At 44.0% G+C, this 20,000-nt stretch overlaps 1 protein-coding gene across 1 annotated transcript in view; it reads left to right on the top strand.

The window, feature by feature from the left end:
- The window catches only part of lrp8 (low density lipoprotein receptor-related protein 8, apolipoprotein e receptor), a 259,609-nt gene that overhangs the window by 152,768 nt on the left and 86,841 nt on the right, over positions 1-20,000 (top strand). Inside the window, exon 4 of the mRNA XM_063201195.1 lies at positions 6,963-7,091. Within this exon, the coding sequence (XP_063057265.1) occupies positions 6,963-7,091 (129 nt within the window). The remainder of the gene's footprint in view (positions 1-6,962; positions 7,092-20,000) is intronic.

Below are 20,000 nucleotides of genomic sequence, written 5' to 3'. Positions count from 1 at the left end.
CATGCATAGTGCATTCATTTGGACTGGCCAACTTAACTAAGCCTATTTAGTTTAAAATCTGTTCTCTTTTTCGTGCATTATAGCCAATTATGCAGAAAAGGAAAAGGCAGGGGACGATTGACGGCTTTTTCAAAAGAAAACAAGTAAGTTGACTTCTCTCCCTCTGCAAACACTGTGACATGCTTGAAGGTTGCAAGCTATCTGTTTCGACTGCTAGTACCGCGGTTGGGATGCACAGGTTTGACTATGGATTCTTTACGGAGAAGAAGATGCGAGTGTGTTCAAACCTCGTCAAAACGCACCTCAACACGGTCTAGGTCTCCCCACTAATGAATCACTCAAAGTGTGAATAAAGTAGGCCTATGTATTATTATTAGTATGCTTGCCATGCGGCAAGCATACTATTGTTATTCGACCCGTTTCCCCTTTTTATTTTTTTTAATTTTATTCTTCCGTCTACGAACGGTTCGTTTTGAAGAACCGCTCAAGGTAGAAAATCCGTTCAAATACCGAAACGTTCGGCTTGATAAGACGACCAGGTTTTGTATTTTTCACAGGGGTACCTCAAACTCTGTAGCGCCACCAGCAGGTCAAAGTTGCAAGTACATTACATGCTGTAACTTTTGAACCGTTGGTCAGAATTTCAAAAACTTGGTATCCCTGGAATCCTTGGGCCAACCCGAATCCAATGCACCCTATGACGTCATTTTCCGCCTGGAAAGTTTTTCCGCCATTTTGAATTTTGTGAAAATCAATAAAAATGATGCCCCGCCCACAAATTTTGATCGATCGTCACGAAAATTCTAGGAGGGCATCTTCGGACTGAGATACATCTACCCTAAAGGTCCTGGAACGATTGATCAAACCGTCTTCAAACAGGAGCCAATCAAATTTCGCGTTGAAGACGCCAAACAGGAAGTGAGCTCATATATCGGCAATGGCCACTTGTATCAGAACCCAACTTAATATACAGATCTCCAGAGGGAACATAACAATTTTCATGTCATTGCGCCACTAGAGGGCGCTATAATAAGCAAAAATGTGTTTTTCCACATATTTGTCCATATTTACCTCAATTCATCAAACGCTTGGTATCGCTGAAATCCTTGGGTCAAGCCGATTCCAACGCATACTATGATGTCATATTTACAATCATGACTTTCCCGCCATTTTGATATATTCAGAAATCAATAAAAATGAAGCTCCGCCCACAATTTTTGTCTGATCGTCCTACAATTTTTATCAGACCACCATTGGACTATTCCGCACCTAGGCTTACATTTACAGAGTAATAGCTGAAAGCATCGGCGCACAGCAGCCAATCAAATTTGATAACAAAGACAAACGCACCGTCTAAACAGGAAGTTAGCTCATATCTCAGCAACGCCTTGACGTATCTTAACAAAATTTCTCACACATGACCTCCAGTGCACCCAGAGAGTACCTACCGACTTTGGCGCAACTCGGCCACTGGGGGGCGCTACATTTAGTGAAAATGTGTTTTTCCAATATGATACATACCAAATAGGAAGTTAGCTCATATCTAGATAGTTAACTGTATTATATGTTGTGTATACATGAAGGGCAGCATATGTATGAAGGGCAATTCATGCATGAAAGGCAAGGCATGCATGAAGGGCAACGAATGCAAGACGGGCAAGCATACTCCAGCATTTTCTGTGAGGAAATGCAATCTAGTTATTATTATTATTTCAAGTCGAGTGATTTTGAAACTGCTATTTCACAGCAATCAATTTACTGGTCTGGTTCGTCACCGCAGAGATTCTCAAAGAGAGAATTCTCCGCAGAGATTCTCAAAACTGACATCAGTCTGCGAGAAGTCTGCTGCAACAGTCACTGAATGAATGTGAGATCGGAAGCAAATACACGAAAATCCGGATAACGTGAAATTTGACTTTGACACTTGAACGTGAAATGTCCTCCAGCAGCACAGTATGTTAGTTCGTCTCTTGTTTTCTTAGATTAGAACATTCGAAGCACATTGCGAGTGCTTTATATTCGACCGGCCGTCCGTGTGTTCGTCAGTCAGTCACACATCCCTTTCTTCAACCGGCTACTACTCTACTGAAAGGGCTACTCCGATTCATATCTGGTCTTTGACTGCCATCTACTGGTAACAACATGCAACAGCATAATAACAGCCACAGAGCCGGTAGCAACAAGACAGTAGGCTAGAGGAGAAAAATCATATAGCCTAGGCCGGCCTGGAGGGCACTAATAGGTCAATTAGAGCTACAGTTATTGAACATTAATGCAACAAGCCTTCCAGCCAACAAGCATTCAAGCCTCAAGTGGCTTAGTTTACAACTACTAGTGACTACTATCACTTACAATAAAGAATGACACACTACTTGAAAGAGCCAAATGTGTTTTTTCTCTGCTCATTATGACAAACTAATGGTTTGCAATCATTTTCCTGTCCAACAGATCCAGCTTATCCAACATATCACACACTGTTGTTGAGACATGTTTATATCATTGTAGGCTACTTCGCATCCATGTTTTCAGCTTTCGGAAGCTGCTGAAGCTCCTTTCAGCTCCATCACACAGTGTGTGTGTGTGTGTGTGTGTGTGTGTGTGTGTGTGTGTGTGTGTGTACAAGATACTGTGGTGCATATACATGTAACTATGGATGTACTTCCAAGAGCAATTTGTTCCTGTACAAATACAGCATGGTATACTGGTATAAGAAGGCCTATTGAAAGACCTACTAACTAGGGATATTGAAATTTGGGTGCGGGGCGGGGGGGATTTGGGGCTATATTTCCTCTCAGAACCCCCCCACTTTTTGAAAGCTGGATACACCCCTGACTGTATATCCCTATCAGCACTTACAATGATACCTCTCTCTCTCTCTCTCTCTCTCTCTCTCCCTCTCTCTCTCCCTCTCTCTCTCTCTCTCTCTCTCTCTCTCTCTCTCTCTCTCTCTCTAGTCCTATATATATGCTCCTGTGTGTGTGTGTGTGTGCACTATCGTGCTCATCCCATTAGTAAGAAAGTGAGTGGGAGAGAGGATGGGAGGAAGAGAACAAGAGAGAGAGAGATAGACACAAAGACACTAGGAGGAGGAGGATGGAGACAGAGAGAAAAGAGAGGAGGTGGCGGAGGCGGAGGAGGTGGCGGAGGTGGCGCAGTGTGAAGGAAATGATACTGGGTCTGCATAGAGTAGGAGGTGGTGCAGTGGTGTAGTCTACGTAGAACGCGGGTCTACAGAGTATAGCCACTTCTAAATTTGAGGGATTTCAGTATACCCACTTCAAATTGATTGATCCATGACTTTTAATAGCACAAATATATACAGTATACCCACTTCAAAAAATGCTTAAAGGACCAGTTCAGTCAATTTCAACATGCAGTTGTAATGCTCACACTACCCTGGACTTGTCAGTGCCAGAGGGTTTTTTTCCGTTCGTCAACCTCCTCCGAGATCTTGGTCATTGTAATGGGGGCAGCGCTTTGTTTACATCTTAAAAAAAACATTTTTATTTATTGCCAAAAACATCCGAAAGGTTATAAAACATCAGCAGACAACTAGCAAACAGTGGTACCTTTTGGGAAAATATTTGGAGTAGGCCTATGTTCATTTTTAAAAAAAATGTAAACAAACGCTGCCCCCATTGGAATAGCTCATATCTTGGAAAGGGCTCAGCAGAAATATGTGGCATCACTAGGTACTGACAAGTCAAGGGTAGCGTGAGCAATACAACAGCATATTGAAATTGACTGAACTGGTCCTTTAAATATACAGTATACCCACTATAAAAAAAGTAGACTACACCACTGAGGAGGTGGTGTCCATGTTGTTCAGGAGGAGATAAGGAGGTGCAGCAGAGGAGAGGAGAGGAGAGGAGAGCAGCATCACAGCTCCCTGACTCGCTCCAACACACCATCTGGGTCTGGATCGCACCAGACAAGGATCCTTAGCACCTCCTTCTCAGCATACACACACACACACGTACACACATGCATACACGCACATGCACACCCACACACACATACACATACAATACACACACACATGCACATACACAAACACTCACACACCCATACGCACACACACACACACAAGCACACAAATTGTGCTCATTTTACATTGTTGAATTACTCGCAAGACAAAAGTCGCATAGAAACAGGCAAGCATGCGCGCACACGCACACGCACACGCACACACACACACACACACACACACACACACGCGCGCGCACGTGCGCGTGCGCGCACACACACACACGCACACACACATCACACACACACACATCACACATACGTCACACACATGTCACACACACACACACACACACACACACACACACACACACACGCACACACACATCACACACACACACATCACACATACGTCACACACATGTCACACACACGTCACACACACGTCACACACACACATTGGCTTATCTGTCTCTTATCCTCCACACACTGTATTGTATAGAATTCTCCACTTCAGACAGTGCTCCACACACACACACACACACACACACACACACACACACACACACACACACACACACACACACACACACACACACACACACACACACACACACACACACACACACACACACACACACACACACACACACACACACACACACACACACACACACACACACACACACACACACACACACACACACCTCAATTCACACCTTCTATTCCCAAAGCTCTGGCTGCTCATGACATCTGGAGATAGAGGTATCCAATCTCACTACCACACACACACACACATGGCCACATCTGCTACAGAGAGAGAGAGAGAGAGAGAGAGAGAGAGAGAGAGAGAGAGAGAGAGAGAGAGAGAGAGAGAGAGAGAGAGAGAGAGAGAGAGAGTGTATGGGAGAGCAAGAGAGAGAGATAAAGTGAGACAGATTCTGTTATGAAGAGAGAGAACGTTAAAAAAAATCATTTGAATGAAAAAATGAAATATAAAACTGAATATGGATGTGATGTAACTGTGAAGAAGAAGATGAATATTGTGTGTTGAGAATAGCTGAGATTTTGGACTACACAGTGCATCCTGATTGTGCTTGTGCGTGCCAGATACTCCCACTCCACCCCATTCTACAACACCATGCTGCACACACAGCTTCTCTCCATCCCTTTGTTTCACAAGCCCACACAAACACAGGCACACACACACACACACACACACACACACACACACACACACACACACACACACACACACACACACACACACACACACACACACACACACACACACACACACACACACACACACACACACACACAGACACACATACACACACACACACACACACACAAGCAGGAATACGAACAATGACACACACACACACACACACACACACACACACACACACACACACACACACACACACACACACACACACACACACACACACACACACACACACACACACACACACACACACACACACACACACACACACACACACACACACTGCACTGCACACATACACGGACACATGCACACATGCACACTTGCACATCCCACACACTCTCACCCCTCTTCCCAAGACAAAAACCCTCTCACCCGACCGACAGCAGCCAAATGGGAAGTTCCTCATGCGAGCGGTAGAGCACTCCAACAAGAACGAAAAGGAAAAGAGGAAGAGGAGAAGAGAAAGGAGGGAGGGAGGGAGGGAGGGAATGAGAGTGTGATGAAAGGAAAGAGAATGAAAAAGAGTGGAAAATGATTTTTGAACAGTGCGGGAAAGCACAACCAGAGAGTAGCGAAATGGTAAGTTCCTCATGCCGGCGTAGAACAACGCGAACGAAATTGAAAAGAGGAAGAGGAGAAGGGAAGAGAAGGAGGGAGAGTGGGAAGAGAGGAAAGAGAGAAGAGAAGGGAAATGATTTTAAACCGTGCGAGAAAAGCGAAGCATGTGGCTACTGTAGATTGATTTTAGGGCCCCTTGCCAAAGCAGTGGCGCTGGGAAATGTTTAATTGATGGAGTTGCATTTGACGGGGAGTGGAATGTAATCTGGGATAAGGTTCCCCCGAGGACGCTTAGATGGATTTGGAAATGGGGGAATGGGATATCTGGAGTGTTTGTGTATGTGTATATGTATGCGACTGTATAAACTGTACGGTACTACTACGGTACTACACACACAGTGTGTGTGTGTCTGTGTGTGTGTTTGTGTGAGTGTGTGCCTGTATGCGTGCACGTGTGTGTGTGTGTGTGTGTGCATGCTTGCATGCGTACGTGTGTACGCATACAGTATGTGCGAGTATGCGTGTTTGTGTACAGACACAAGCAAAGTCCTGTATGCATTTTCAGCATACAGTAATTCCAACTATGCTGTATATATTAGGCCCTACAGTATGTGTTTTTATTCGTACACTTCAAACTCGTTTTCAAAAGCCAGAACGTGCTGGCAGGAAATAATGAGATTTTCAGCAGAATGAAGTGATGTGTGAACTGATTGGATGGGTGAGGTACTTTGGTGTGTGTGTGTGTGTGTGTGTGTGTGAGAGAGAGAGAGAGAGAGAGAGAGAGAGAGAGAGAGAGAGAGAGAGAGAGAGAGAGAGAGAGAGAAAGAGAAAGGAGAGAGAGAGAGAGAGAGAGAGAGAGAGAGAGAGAGAGAGAGAGAGAGAGAGAGAGAGAGTCATATTTTATGTTTGAGTGTTTTTGTGTGTCTGTTTATTTCTACTAGATGTGCATGAGATCTGACTGGGATTCGTGTTTATTTCTATCTTTGTTTATTTCTTATATTTGTTTATATGTAGTATACAGAAGCACTAGGCACACGTAATAATAGGTGTTAACCCACATAGACATTTCATTAACAAGACTTTCCCATTCTTCTTCACATTCTCTCTCTCTCTCTCTCTCTCTCTCTCTCTCTCTCTCTCTCTCTCTCTCTCTCTCTCTCTCTCTCTCTCTCTCTCTCTCTCTCTCTCTCTCTCCCTCCCCCAGGTCGGCAGACGTGTCCTCCTGAGAAGTTTGACTGCGGTGGCTCTAGCAATAAGTGTGTGTCCCTCTCGTGGCGCTGTGACGGGGAGCGGGACTGTGAGAATGGGGCAGACGAGGAGGAGTGTGCTGCAGGTATGTAGATCATCACTAGTTCAAACTAGAGATGTACAGGATCCAAGATCCGGTTCCGGACCCGGCAGGATAATAGGGTTTTTCAGACTATCCGGATCCGGCAGGATCTTAACTCATTGGCTGCCTTAGCCGTCGAATGACGTCATTTCGAATAGTGACGCCCCCTGCCTTCGACGTCGCTTGCCGATAATTGGGTTTTTTTACAGCCACGCCTTGAGGACGGTCTAACCTGTGTTGTGTATTAATTTCACGCCTCTAGTCATGTTCTAACTGTTCCTGTAGGTGGCAGAAGTGTCCTTAGGAACAGTCAGGGCAGGGCATTAGCTCACATCAAGAGGAAATGTCAAGACAAAAACATCCCTTTTTACTATTATAATCTCAAAAGTTGCAAAAGTAGCAAAATCATTTTTGAAAGTATGCACCTGTGACAGTAGTCTACTTTCTTGCCCTCTGATTTTAACACAGGTATTCTACTGATTTTAGTAGAGCCTGACAAAAAAAAAAAAACTTCCTCTCATGACCAAAATACACCCCCCTGTTGCCATCTAGCTAGTAGGCATTGTAACTAGCTTGCCCAAAATACACCATGTTCAACCAGAGATGATCTGTGTGGCAACTGTTTCATTTTGGATAATGTGATCAGCCTACACAACATCAGGATGATGCGTACAAAAGATCATCTAACAGGAAAATGCACGGGACTAGTGGTCACCTCAGTTGGGAATGTTTGGCTATTGTTTGCTACGCTAGCTAGCTAGCACGAAATCGCTAACAATTTACAACTAAGCCTAAATAAAGGAGCCTTGGTAAGTCAACTATTTTTACTCATTCTACAGTTGCAGTTATGGATCTGTATAGTATGATCAGCTTACTGTATCATCAAAAAGACAGGGGGGTTGCAGATTCTTGGAACAGAGTAGGCTAGCCTTTGTGTCTGGTCAGACACATTCAGCTCACATGAGAAAGCATTGCACTTAGCCTCAGACCAGCTAGCCTTCCCCACTCCAATCGGCTTGTGAAATGTTGGATATGTGATCAGTACTTTATCAAAAGAAAATTCATTGAACAATATATGACAAGATAGCAGAAACATGATGACAGTAATCATCAATCTGCAAATTGTCCGCTCTGCCAAAGAAGCAGCAGTAAGCTAAGTTGTGCTGCCTGCCTGTCTCCCAGTTCACACGGTACAGGAGGAAACAAATCAGCTGTGATTTGATCCCCAACGAGAGGACTACATGCTAAACAGAGGGACTATGAGACAGTATTTCTGAGTTTAGTATTTCACATGAGTTACATGCACCTGCTGTCATGATCCATTGTGCGCGCCAGCAACAAACCAAAACACTATTGTTTTCAAGCCCATCCCGTTATATTTCAGTACAGTATTAGGTTGAAAAGACCATACAAACGATCTTTTGTTCTGGCTACAGATGACAGGAGACTCTGTAATAGCATCTGATAGGTTTGGAGTTGTTAGGACGGTGTCATTATGAGCAAAAACACTTGCAATTATAGGTCAACTTCAAATGGCGTTTTCTCAGCTTTTTGGCTAGAAAGCAGCATTTTGGCGAATTCCACTTATTTTCAACAGATGATTATGAAAGAACGGAAAGGGGTAGAGAGACACCGTTTTTTTCTGATGACAGATGAGCGTCTAATCTGTGTTTTGATAGGTATGGTGTTGACATAGACACAGAACTCCAAAAAACACCCAAAATGCTGAAAAATGGCTGGCACTCTGGGTTACCCTTTTATGAAAATGGCTGGCAGCCAATGAGTTAAGCAGTGGATCCGGTATCCGGCAGTTACCTAAAAATCAGGATCTGGGGCATCTCTACTTTTTACGTAGCTTAGGCTTTTCAGTCAGTCTTTCACAACCCCAATCGCTGCATGGAGTGAAAGCCCTTTGGAAGCGGCCGTTGAAGGCAGTGTGGCAGTAAGCCAATGAGTCTTAAAAAAAAGTTTGCACCAACGTAATAAAAAGGGCCCACGTGTGTGAGTTGGCTATGTGTTTCAACCCTTTCGTAGGATCCGGTATCCGGTTCCGGATCCGGCAGGATCTTAAGCAGTGGATCCGGTATCCGGCAGGATCCTAAAAATCAGGATCCGGTGCATCCCTAGTTCAAACATTTCAAACATTTATCTTAGCTTGATTTCATGAATGAAGATATGGCCCTGTTGCAGGGTGTTGTTACCAGGATGGCAAAGACCAAGTTGTAATGTATTGCTGAAAACTCAATATTATATCCCTGTAGTGTAGCATGGTTATGAAGTAACTGGGTTTCACTTTATTTGACACCGGCATCATAAGGATGACATAACAGTGTCATGACACAGAGTCATAAGCATCATGTCATTAACACTTTATGGTCATGAAAAGTTGACATTGTTAGGGCTATCTTTTCCATAACTGAATCTCACTTAATGACAAAGTCATACAATGTTTATGACATTGACATACAGTAAGTATGAGTAGGACATTTTTTGAACCAATACTAAAGGATTCCACATTTTGAGACTCTGCAGGTGAGTCCCCATTACAAGAGGGCCTAGTTTGGATTGATTGATGAATGAATGGATGAGCAGATGTATGGACGGATGGATGGATGATGAGTTTTGGTGGATGGGCAGATGAATGAGTAGTGGGATGGATGGATGGTGTCAGAAACAAGGAAATGGTTGAATGTAGAGATTGAGATGGAGATGGTGATACGGTGGATCGATAGGACAGATGGATGACAATATCAAACAGACAGAATAAAACAGAAAAAAATGCATAGATGAATGTGAGGAGGAGGGTGCTTTTTGTGTGGCCCCTTTTTCCTTATTTTGTGGCTTAGCATTTTTAGATCTATGCGCCTGTGATGAGTGAATGAGGGAAAAGAGAATGTGGAAGAGCAAAAACGTGGCAGTTGTGTAAAAATGCGAAACCTCGCAAATAAGAGGCCTTATGTTATTTTTAGAATATCTTTTTTGTGCGTCTGCTATTGGATGTAGATTTGTCACAGATATTGTCACACACACACACCCACCTTGATCAGTTTAAATAACACCAAAAGGCCATTCCCATTGCCTAAGGGAAAGTAGGCCAGAAAGTGTACACACGTGCGCATGCACACACACACACACACACACACACACACAGACACACACACACACACAGAGAGAGAGAGAGAGAGAGAGAGAGAGAGAGAGAGAGAGAGAGAGAGAGAGAGAGAGAGAGAGAGAGAGACCAAAAGAGATATTTGTACACTATACAGTGAAGCCCCGCTGGAATAGCAAGTCCTAATGGGTCCTAGTGAGTCCTCTGCCTGAAGGTGGATGTCTTTAGTCTCTAGCCTCCATCAGCCTCATAAAGGCACTATTGATTTCTGGATGAAGCCTATAGATATATGACCTATACGCCTATTGATTTTACCACCTGGCCCGTTAAGGAGACATTATGTATCATATTCTTGCCCTTTACGTGCTGGCCACTTTGTGAACTCATAACAACAACAACAGTGAACCCACTGTCCTCTCTGTGTCTGCAGTATGTGGAGAATCAGAGTGTGTGGCAGAATGAAAATGAGGATAGATGGTGGAGATTCAGGCCATATGGCTTCACACCTTGGAACTAGGCCCAACACCAATTTTCTAGCGTTAAGGGCTTATGGGTAAAAGCTGAACACGGCATGCAATGTTTACCAGAGTAAAAACAAAGCTCTGTAGTTAGCCTTTTTCACTGTGGTATCAGACAAAAAAAAAACATTTTGAAGTTTGACGGTTGGAATCTCACCCTTTGTGAGAGCATTGTAAGCATTGTGCTCCAGAATGAAAAGGAGTATAAATAGATGCATGGTAGCGACTCCAGCCATATAGCCTCACACCTTGCTCTAGGTCCAAATCTTATGGATAAAAACTGAACAGGGTATGCAATGTTAACCTGAGTGAAAAAGGTCTGTAATTAGCTCTGTAATTAGCCTTTTTCATTGTGGTGTCAGACAAAATCCGTTTTGAAGCAAAGTATGTAGTTATAACTGGTTTCAGGCAACAACAAAAAAACAGTGCCGTCAAACATATGGTACGTTATGTCTATGTAGGCCTACGGTATGTCACTTCATGCAGCTCAAATTGGCAATGCATTGAAATCATTGACAGTATATACAAACCCCAACTCCGATGAAGTTGGGACGTTTGGTAAACAGTGAATAAAATCAAAATGCTATAATTTTCAAAACATTCAATCTATTCATTAGATGGAGAATAGTGAAAAGACAACATATTAAGTGTTAAAACTGAGAAAAAATATTGTTTTGGGGGACATATGTACTCATTTCTAATTTGATAAATCCAACACGTCTCAAAAGAGTTGGGACGGGGACAATAAATGGCAGCAAATGTCGAGGAAGACTAAAAACAAAACAAAAGACAACACTTAACAGTTAAATACATTAACCGATGAGATGATTTTATATAAAAAAAACAGTGTTAATTCCTATCTTGGACATGATTTCACCAGCTTAAATGGTGGGTGTATTCCTTGTCATGTTTTGCAATGTTTTCCTTTCTGTAGTGCTTACAGTGTGACAGGTCTTGACCAAAAACCCACCATTTTATCACCTGCTGGTCCTTATGATGGAGCCAAACTGTTAAAACATAGTATAGAATGCAATTTGACCTTACTATGTGGCAGTAATCGAAGATCTCCCTTCAAAATATAATGCATGAGTGGCTTTTCATGCTGTTTAAAACCCATGTATACCATTCAGCACTGTATTTAACTCTACAGATGAGTGAGAACATCTTAACCAATGCACTACTGCACCCGCATGCCATCATGGAGGCTGACTTTTGAAGCTAGCACTAACACAAGTTGGATGGTCCATTTTTACTGTAGCACAGGATGTGCAATGCTCTATTATTGTCAAAAAGAATGGACTTCTACAACTTCTGCTGACTTCTGTAAGCAAAGGACAGTTTCCCATGTCTTCTGGGTCTATTTCAAGTGAGCTCAGGTGCTTAGGAGAATGTTACACCCCTGTATCATTTTCATGCATTAAGCATTCTTAATATGGTCAATTTTCAATAGCTCTAGCACTCCAGGAATTAGAGTGAGACTACAGCCAATATATATTTCATGATGTCATGAACCTATACAATGATTTTAGTAACAAAAATATGTCTTGTATACACTCAATCGTGGTAAATCAAAGGGAATTCAAAAATGTATGTAATAACTATGGTAATTATTCCCTTTGCATCTTTAATTCTGAGTGACTCAGCCTCTCTGTGATGATCTTATACCTGGACACCTATATTGTCCGTCAGTACAATTCATTTTGAAATGTTCTTCTTTGTTGTTTTATCGTATTTGGATGTTTACTAAATTTCACTGATCCCCGTCCCAACTCTTTTGAGACGTGTTGGATTTATAAAATTAGAAATGAGTACATATGTCCCCCAAAACAATATTTTTTCTCGGTTTTAACACTTACCGTATTAGCCCGAATATAAGACGATCCTGATTATAAGACGACCCCCCATTTTCAGGCTCATGTTTTGGGGAAAAAAGTTTTTTGAAGACTTAATTTTGTTTCACATTTGAAACTTTTCTCAAAATGCAGTTTTTAATTTGTTGGAAAATCTGAGGCTTTTTACAAAGAACAAATTTCACAATATAATTTTCATGGAATTTCCATGATATAAGACCACAGATGGCTACTCATATCCTTTTCCTTTCTTTACTCACTTCACCTGTCAAGCGCCAATAGGCACCGTAACAGGCTACAGCCGTCTGGGCCCGCCTGTTTAAAGTGCGACGCAACATAGCCTACATTCAGAGTCTGCGCCAGCCAGGCAGGCAACCAGTCCAGTAGAGATAGGCAATCTATTGTGCAATGCACAGATTTTGCGAAATGCTTAATTGACAGCAATATCTAACCAGCAGAAGTCTCGCCAAATCGCCGTTCATTTTATGCATCCAAAGTTTTCCGTTGGACTGTAGAAACGTGACCAAAGGCAGATTGACGCATTGCACTTGAAACCCATGCGCTGCCTATCAGGACCACGTTGACATTAAAAGTCCGATTGATATTCATTTCGTACCAAGGGTAAAACTCCTAGTGATTTTATATGAACAAGACAATCTCTTGCCCTAACCATTATTCTGTGTTGTTGCATCGTTGCGAGGCATATCGTCGCTTTGTCGCGCACACACAGATGACCATTGATTGGCTTATGACAGCATCCAAAACTTAGCCTACAGGTTGTTCGTCAAATCACCCTTCATTTCTTTAGTTCTAGTGGCGTTATCGGCTGACCAGAGAGAACGACCAAAGCTTTCCGCATCGCGTTGACATTGACAGTTGATAGACGTGCGGTGCAACTGTCATAACGAAACAAGCATCTGCAAATTTGATATGGACAAAACAATCTCTTAACCCATCCATTATTGAGTTTTGTGGCATTGTTGTGAAGCATAGGCTAATGGCCGAATTCAGGTTAAGTTTAAAAAAAAAATAAAAAAAATTGTTTTACTTTTTTCTCTAGCGCGCGGAAATAAGACGACCCCCCTTTTTAAAGTACTATTTTTAGAACAAAAAACACGTCTTATATTCGGGCAAATACGGTAATATGTTGTCTTTTCACTATTCTCCATCTAATGAATAGATTGAATGTTTTGAAAATGATAGCATTTTGATTTTATTCACTGTTTACCAAACGTCCCAACTTCATCGGAGTTGGGGTTTGTATAATGATTGAAATATACAGTGTTTTATGGTTGGATCCGTCATTTGAAAAAGACCCATAACCGTAATCAGGATAATAATGTCCATGGAAACAGACTTCAGCATTGTGTTCCTTTGTTATTGACTATATGTCCTTGGAATCAGCAGTACTTAGCTTTGCCAATTAGTGCACATTTACCACTTCAATGTCAATTTCACTAATCCAAATTATTGTCTGCTTACAGTCCATAATATTCCCCTATTTCACTCTTGTGCAAGTTTTAATTTGCCTTTTAACCATGGGCTTAGTGACATCCGTGACATAGTCAGTGGAGAGTTCCACAAAAAGATTAGGCAACAGACGTCCTGAAATCCTGCTTTTATTTCATTCCCTAAATAAGACGAGTCGGGCTTAATATAGTGAAAATCCTCACCCCACAGTCAGTGTGCAGTGTTTTAGCAACGGAGGCTCCAGGCTCCAGGGCTCGTCAGATGCCACTGCCTGCCTCAGTCCCCAGTGGGGATGGCCCCTCCGCCTGCCTGCCTCCACTGTACAAGACACCCGGCTCTGGCTCTGCACAGTTCATGTTTAATTCCCCCTTAATTATGTATGGCTAATCTGCTGGCTAATTCTCTGGGAAGGGCCGGGGGTCTGGCGAGAGGAGAAGAGAGGAGAGGGGATTTCAGCGTCTCATGTCGTCTGTTGTGGCTTGCTGTGTGAAAGGGGCTCTTCTCTTCTCCTCTCTTTTCTTCTCCCCTCTTCTCTCCAATCCACCACCACCATCACTTTCTCTTCCTCCTCCATTCCACACTACCGCCATTCAGCCTCTTAAAGGCAGAGCTAAGATAGCGAGCCAGTAGGTGTCAAGACCCATAACTCTTACACGCTTCTACCAACGTACACACACACACACACACACACACACACACACACACACACACACACACACACACACACACACACACACACACACACACACACACACACACACACACACACACACACACACACACACACACACACACACACACACACACACACACACACACATACTGTGTCCTTCTTCTGCGTTACTCTCTCTCTGTCTTTGGCTGTCTGCTTCATTCATTCTTCGTGTCTTTCTTTCACTCTCTTTCATTCATTCATTCTCTTCTCTTCTCTTCTCTTCTCTTCTCTTCTCTGCTCTTCTCTTCTCTTCTCTTCTCTTCTCTTCTCTTCTCTTCTCTTCTCTTCTCTTCTCTTCTCTTCTCTTCTCTTCTCTTCTCTTCTCTTCTCTTCTCTTCTCCCTAGCTCTCTCTCTCTGTCTCTCTCTCCTCTGTCTCTGTCTCTCTCTCTCTTCTCCTCTCTGTATCTCTCTCGTCTCTCTCTCTCTCTCTCTCTCTCTCTCTCTCTCTCTCTCTCTCTCTCTCTCTCTCTCTCTCTCTCTCTCTCTCTCTCTCTCTCTCTCTCTCTCTCTCTCTCTCTCTCATTTGTCTACCTCCCTTGTTTTCTCGCCCTGCCTTGCTTTGTTTCCATGTGGAGCAGAGCAGAGTGTATACTATTATCTGGGAGAAAAATGGCAAAGCTGCATGGCCTCATCACTCTGTTGTCAGCCTCTCTCTCACTTCTCTCTCACACAGCCCTGAATGTATGATAGATTATGTCATTTACCAGCATCGGTGTTAAATGTGTAAGGGGGGGCATTCTCTCTCACTCACTCTTTCTCACTGACTCTCTGTCTTTTTTTCTTTTTTTTCTTTCTTTTCACCCTCTGTGACCCCTTTCTTGTTGTTTTTTTTTCTCTGCGGTAGCCACAGTTGTGTTATTCTTCTGTGAGGTGTAATCGATGGAACAGGTGGAGAGCCTGGAGATCAATTGTTTTCTCCAGTCGATGAATGCCAGCGTTGGCCATGTTTGTTCCCTTCTTGGACGGTCCATCACTCCCGCCTTCTCTCCTCTCCTTTCCTTTCCTCTCCTCTCCTCACCTCTCCTCTCCTCTCCTCTCCTCTCCTCTCTTCTCTTCTCTTCTCTTCTCTTCTCTTCTCATCTCCTCTCCGCTCCGCTCCGCTCCACTCTCCTCTCCTCTCCTCTCCTCTCCTCTCCTCTCCTCTCCTCACCTCTCCTCACCTCTCCTCTCCTCACCTTTCCTCCCCCTCCTCTCCTCGCCTCGCCTCTCCTCTCCTCTCCTCTCCTCTCTCTCTCTCTCTCTGTTGACACAACCAGGCCACCGTGTCTTCATTTGTCATCTACTTCAATGGCTGCTAATCCCTTTTAGCTGAAGTATCACCAGATCATAACCAGATAGATAGATGGGCGGCAGCACTGGAAATCTTGTCCTGTGTTGTCCTACAACCAACTCTCCCTGATGTTCAGCAAGCACTGTTTCTCAGTCAAGCAGTGCCATTTTTTATACTCCCCCCCACCCACCCTCTATTTTGAATCGACATTGGTACAGTAGCCTACTTTTCATCTTCCATGCCTTCAGATGTGTACATCTGAAGCAGAGTGGAAAATAAGGGGTTGTTAGCAACATTACAACAATATTTCATGCCATGCTCCGAGGGCTTCAATTGATTTGTGCGAGTCTGTCTGTCTCTGCTCTGTGTGTCTATACAGCTCTGCTCTGTTATCTTAGTGGTACGCTACGCTCGCCTAATAACTTGCAGGTTTGTCTGATCTCTGATGCATAATTTAAAACATGGAACTGATGTGTGGGAACGCACCAACACCGTAAATGCAGTGTTAATTCATCACTTAAGCTAGGCTCAAATTACACGATTATCGGCCCGATTCTCAGCTGAAAACCCGATTGAAGGGCAAGATATCCTCATCGTGGCCGATGTTCTAAAGCCTGGCTCAAACTACACGACTATCGCGCCGATTCTCGGCTGAAAACCCCCCTTACGACAATCGCTGGAACGTTACTCCCCAGGACCATCGCAAGCGATTGTCGGGGAAGATTTCCTCGTCGTGAGCGACGTTCTGAGATAGAACTTTGGCAGCTCAAAGAGTCGCCGATCGCAAGTCGTAGAAATCAAACAGTGTTTGATATTTGCGACTGGAAATAGAACGTCGGGCATTGTCTCGGTGGCTGCGAGCAGCGACAAGATTGACAGTTGCGATTCTCTTCTAGTGTGCGGTGCACCCCGACGCCAACATCGGACACACAATCGCTAGTCGTGTAGTTTGAGCCTGGCTTAAGATAGAACTTTGGCAGCTCAAAGAATTGCCGATCACAAATCATAGAAATCAAACACTGTTTGATATTTGTGACTGGAAATAGATAACAATAGTATTTATTCTCAGAAGGATGGAATATGGTTAAGAACTGCCGCGCACATACACACATACAGTACGGTGCAGTACTCTCTGAGGATATCCGCCATGAAATCGCCACTGTGGAGTGATTTATACCTCCTATGCACAGGATTGGACAGTGAAACACAGTCACATATGTAGCACATACATAAATATTAATGCACTGTACATTGGCAGATGAGAATGGAATATGTGATAGCTTAGCTTTATGCTGATGCATTACTGAGCAAGCTTATTCAGACCATCACCCATGTGTGCACTTTTGCATACGTTCACACTCACGTTCATACATTTCATTCACATTAACGTTTATGTGCTTGCAGGCACGCATGCACGCGCACGCACGCACGCACACACACACACACACACACACACACACACACACACACACACACACACACACACACACACACACACACACACACACACACACACACACACACACACACACACACACACCAGTGTACATACATTTGTGCATCTCAGCAGCATTTAAAAAGAGCCATCAATTTCAGCACATTTCCTATGGCAGTTTGCCTGAGAAAGCTCTCATACCTTCTACAGCATGTTATTAGCTGGCAATGATGGGGCTATGAATTATGCATCTGCAAATAGCACTTTTTAATAATAACCCTGTACTCTTTGATATCCATTCTCTATTTGTCTTCTCTCGCTATGTCTTCTCTTTCTCTCCTCTCCTCCTCCTCCAACTCATTCTACTCTCTCATATCATCTTTCTCCTCCTCCCCCCATCTCTTCCTCCCCATCTCCTCATCCTCCTTCTCTACCTCCTCCTCCCCCTCGCCCCTCCTCTCCCAACTCTTCTTTTTCCTCCTCCTCCCCCCCATGTCTTCCTCCCCATCTCCTCATCCTCCTTCTCTTCCTTCTCTTCCTCTTCCTCCACATCTACACCCCTGGGGCTGCCCAAAATGGTACAGACAGAGCTCTCTCCCTCTTCTCCATCTCCCCCTCTCCTCCTTTCCTCCTCTCTTCCTCTTCCTCTTCTCCTCTCCATTTCCCCCTCCTCCCCCTCTCCTTTGTACTCCCCTGGGGCTGCCCAAAATGGTACAGAGCGAGCTTTTAACATTAATTACCTCTGCTAATTGTCCATGTCTGTATGCTGAATTATGCATGCACAGCCCCATCCACATCCACATGCACAGCCCTATCCCCATCCACATCCACATACCCAGCACTAATGCCTCTTGTTCCTCACTGCTACACGGAACAATCTTAGCATAGTAAAGTCTGACAGCTACTAAAGTACCATTGTGTCGGAAACCGTGAAGTGTGTGTGTGTGCGTGTGCGTGTGCGTGTGCGTGCGTGCGTGCGTGTGTGTGTGCGTGTGCGTGTGTGTGTGTGCGCGTGTGTGTGTGCGCGTGTGTGAGTGAGCGTGTGTGAGTGAGAGTGACAGAGATACAGAGACAGACATCCTAATGTTATTGTGATTTTTGATTTGGGGTGAAGACTTGAACTGTTTATACTTTGTATATGTAATGCCTGATATACCTGATTTGTACTAGTAGTGAACATGCAGTAGATGCTGGTGGATGGGGGATGGAATTCACACTTTATTCCACTTCAGTTGAGTCGTGCTATACACAGGGAGTCTCAACCACCATCTTGCTCCAGCTTCCACTGCCATGCAAGAGTAGACTCAGGCTTTGTACCATACTGAACCACACGAAAATATAATGTCTATGTTCTCACTGTATAGTCTGAAGGACTTCTGGAACACCATGGCAACATGAAGTGTTTGCGGTAGGCCTGTGTACAGATGGTTTTAGGAAATCTGAGGCCCTGAGCAAAGAACAATTTTGATATAATGTCTATGTACTGTACTTACTATATAGTAGGCCTACGTGTCCCCCCTCTTCCTTGTGAAACTGTTATGGCTTTACACCGAGTTAGCAGAGTCTGAAGGACTTCTGGAACAACCATGGCAACATGAAGTGCTTATGCCTGTGGAGCATGGAGCAACAAAATGCTCCACCAGCGCGTCTCCTCATAATATGCCATCAGCTTCCACAATGGGGTTTCGTGCCTGAGGTGGTAAGTCATGTGGTGACTAGCTCTAACGTCTTGCCTGCAGGCCTCATCGAAGGGCTTTGACGTGTTGTGCAGTTATTTATGATACAAGCCACCAATCATGCTGTGGGGGGACACTGTGTGCACAGATGCTTGAGATGAGATCAGAAATGGAGTATTTTTTGTAGGGCAGGAGGGATGGGCAGACATGCGCACAGACACACACACACATACATACACGCACAGGCACACACACACATGTTCGCTCGCACGCATGCACGCATGCACGCATGCACACACACACATTTCCATTTAATGTATGAACACCCACGCTATGGCATAGTGAAGTGGCTACTCGCGTGCACACACACATACATGTGAGTGCACACATACATGCACGCACACACACACACACATGTGCGCGCACACACACACACACACACACACACACACACACACACACACACACACACACACACACACACACACACACACACACACACACACACACACGCACACACACACATTTCCATTTCACTGTAAAAACACCCACGCTATGGCGTAGTGAAGTGGAGTGGAGTGGAGTGGAGTGAAGCGACAGTCTATATCTGCATGGAGGAGGCCTCGGGCTAATTATGATGGATTAATGTAGAGCACTACGCTGTCATAGAGTTCCAGTCATTCCAGTTCATATACTAACTAACGGCCATCCATGCTAATGAGGTAGGACATTATGGGGGGAGATGAAGCTCCATTCTCCTTCCATTTGCATTCAGTCCTCATTCTATACTAAACTATATAGACACGTCTTTCTCTACTCATGGCTGCCAGTGATTGCTTGCCCATTATGTTGTCACTCTCTGATGAAA

The sequence above is a fragment of the Engraulis encrasicolus genome, chromosome 6, assembly GCF_034702125.1.
Source record: "Engraulis encrasicolus isolate BLACKSEA-1 chromosome 6, IST_EnEncr_1.0, whole genome shotgun sequence".
Taxonomy (NCBI): Eukaryota; Metazoa; Chordata; class Actinopteri; order Clupeiformes; family Engraulidae; genus Engraulis; species Engraulis encrasicolus.
Note: the sequence above shows the minus strand (reverse complement) of the source record. Positions and strands in the feature narration are given on the sequence as shown.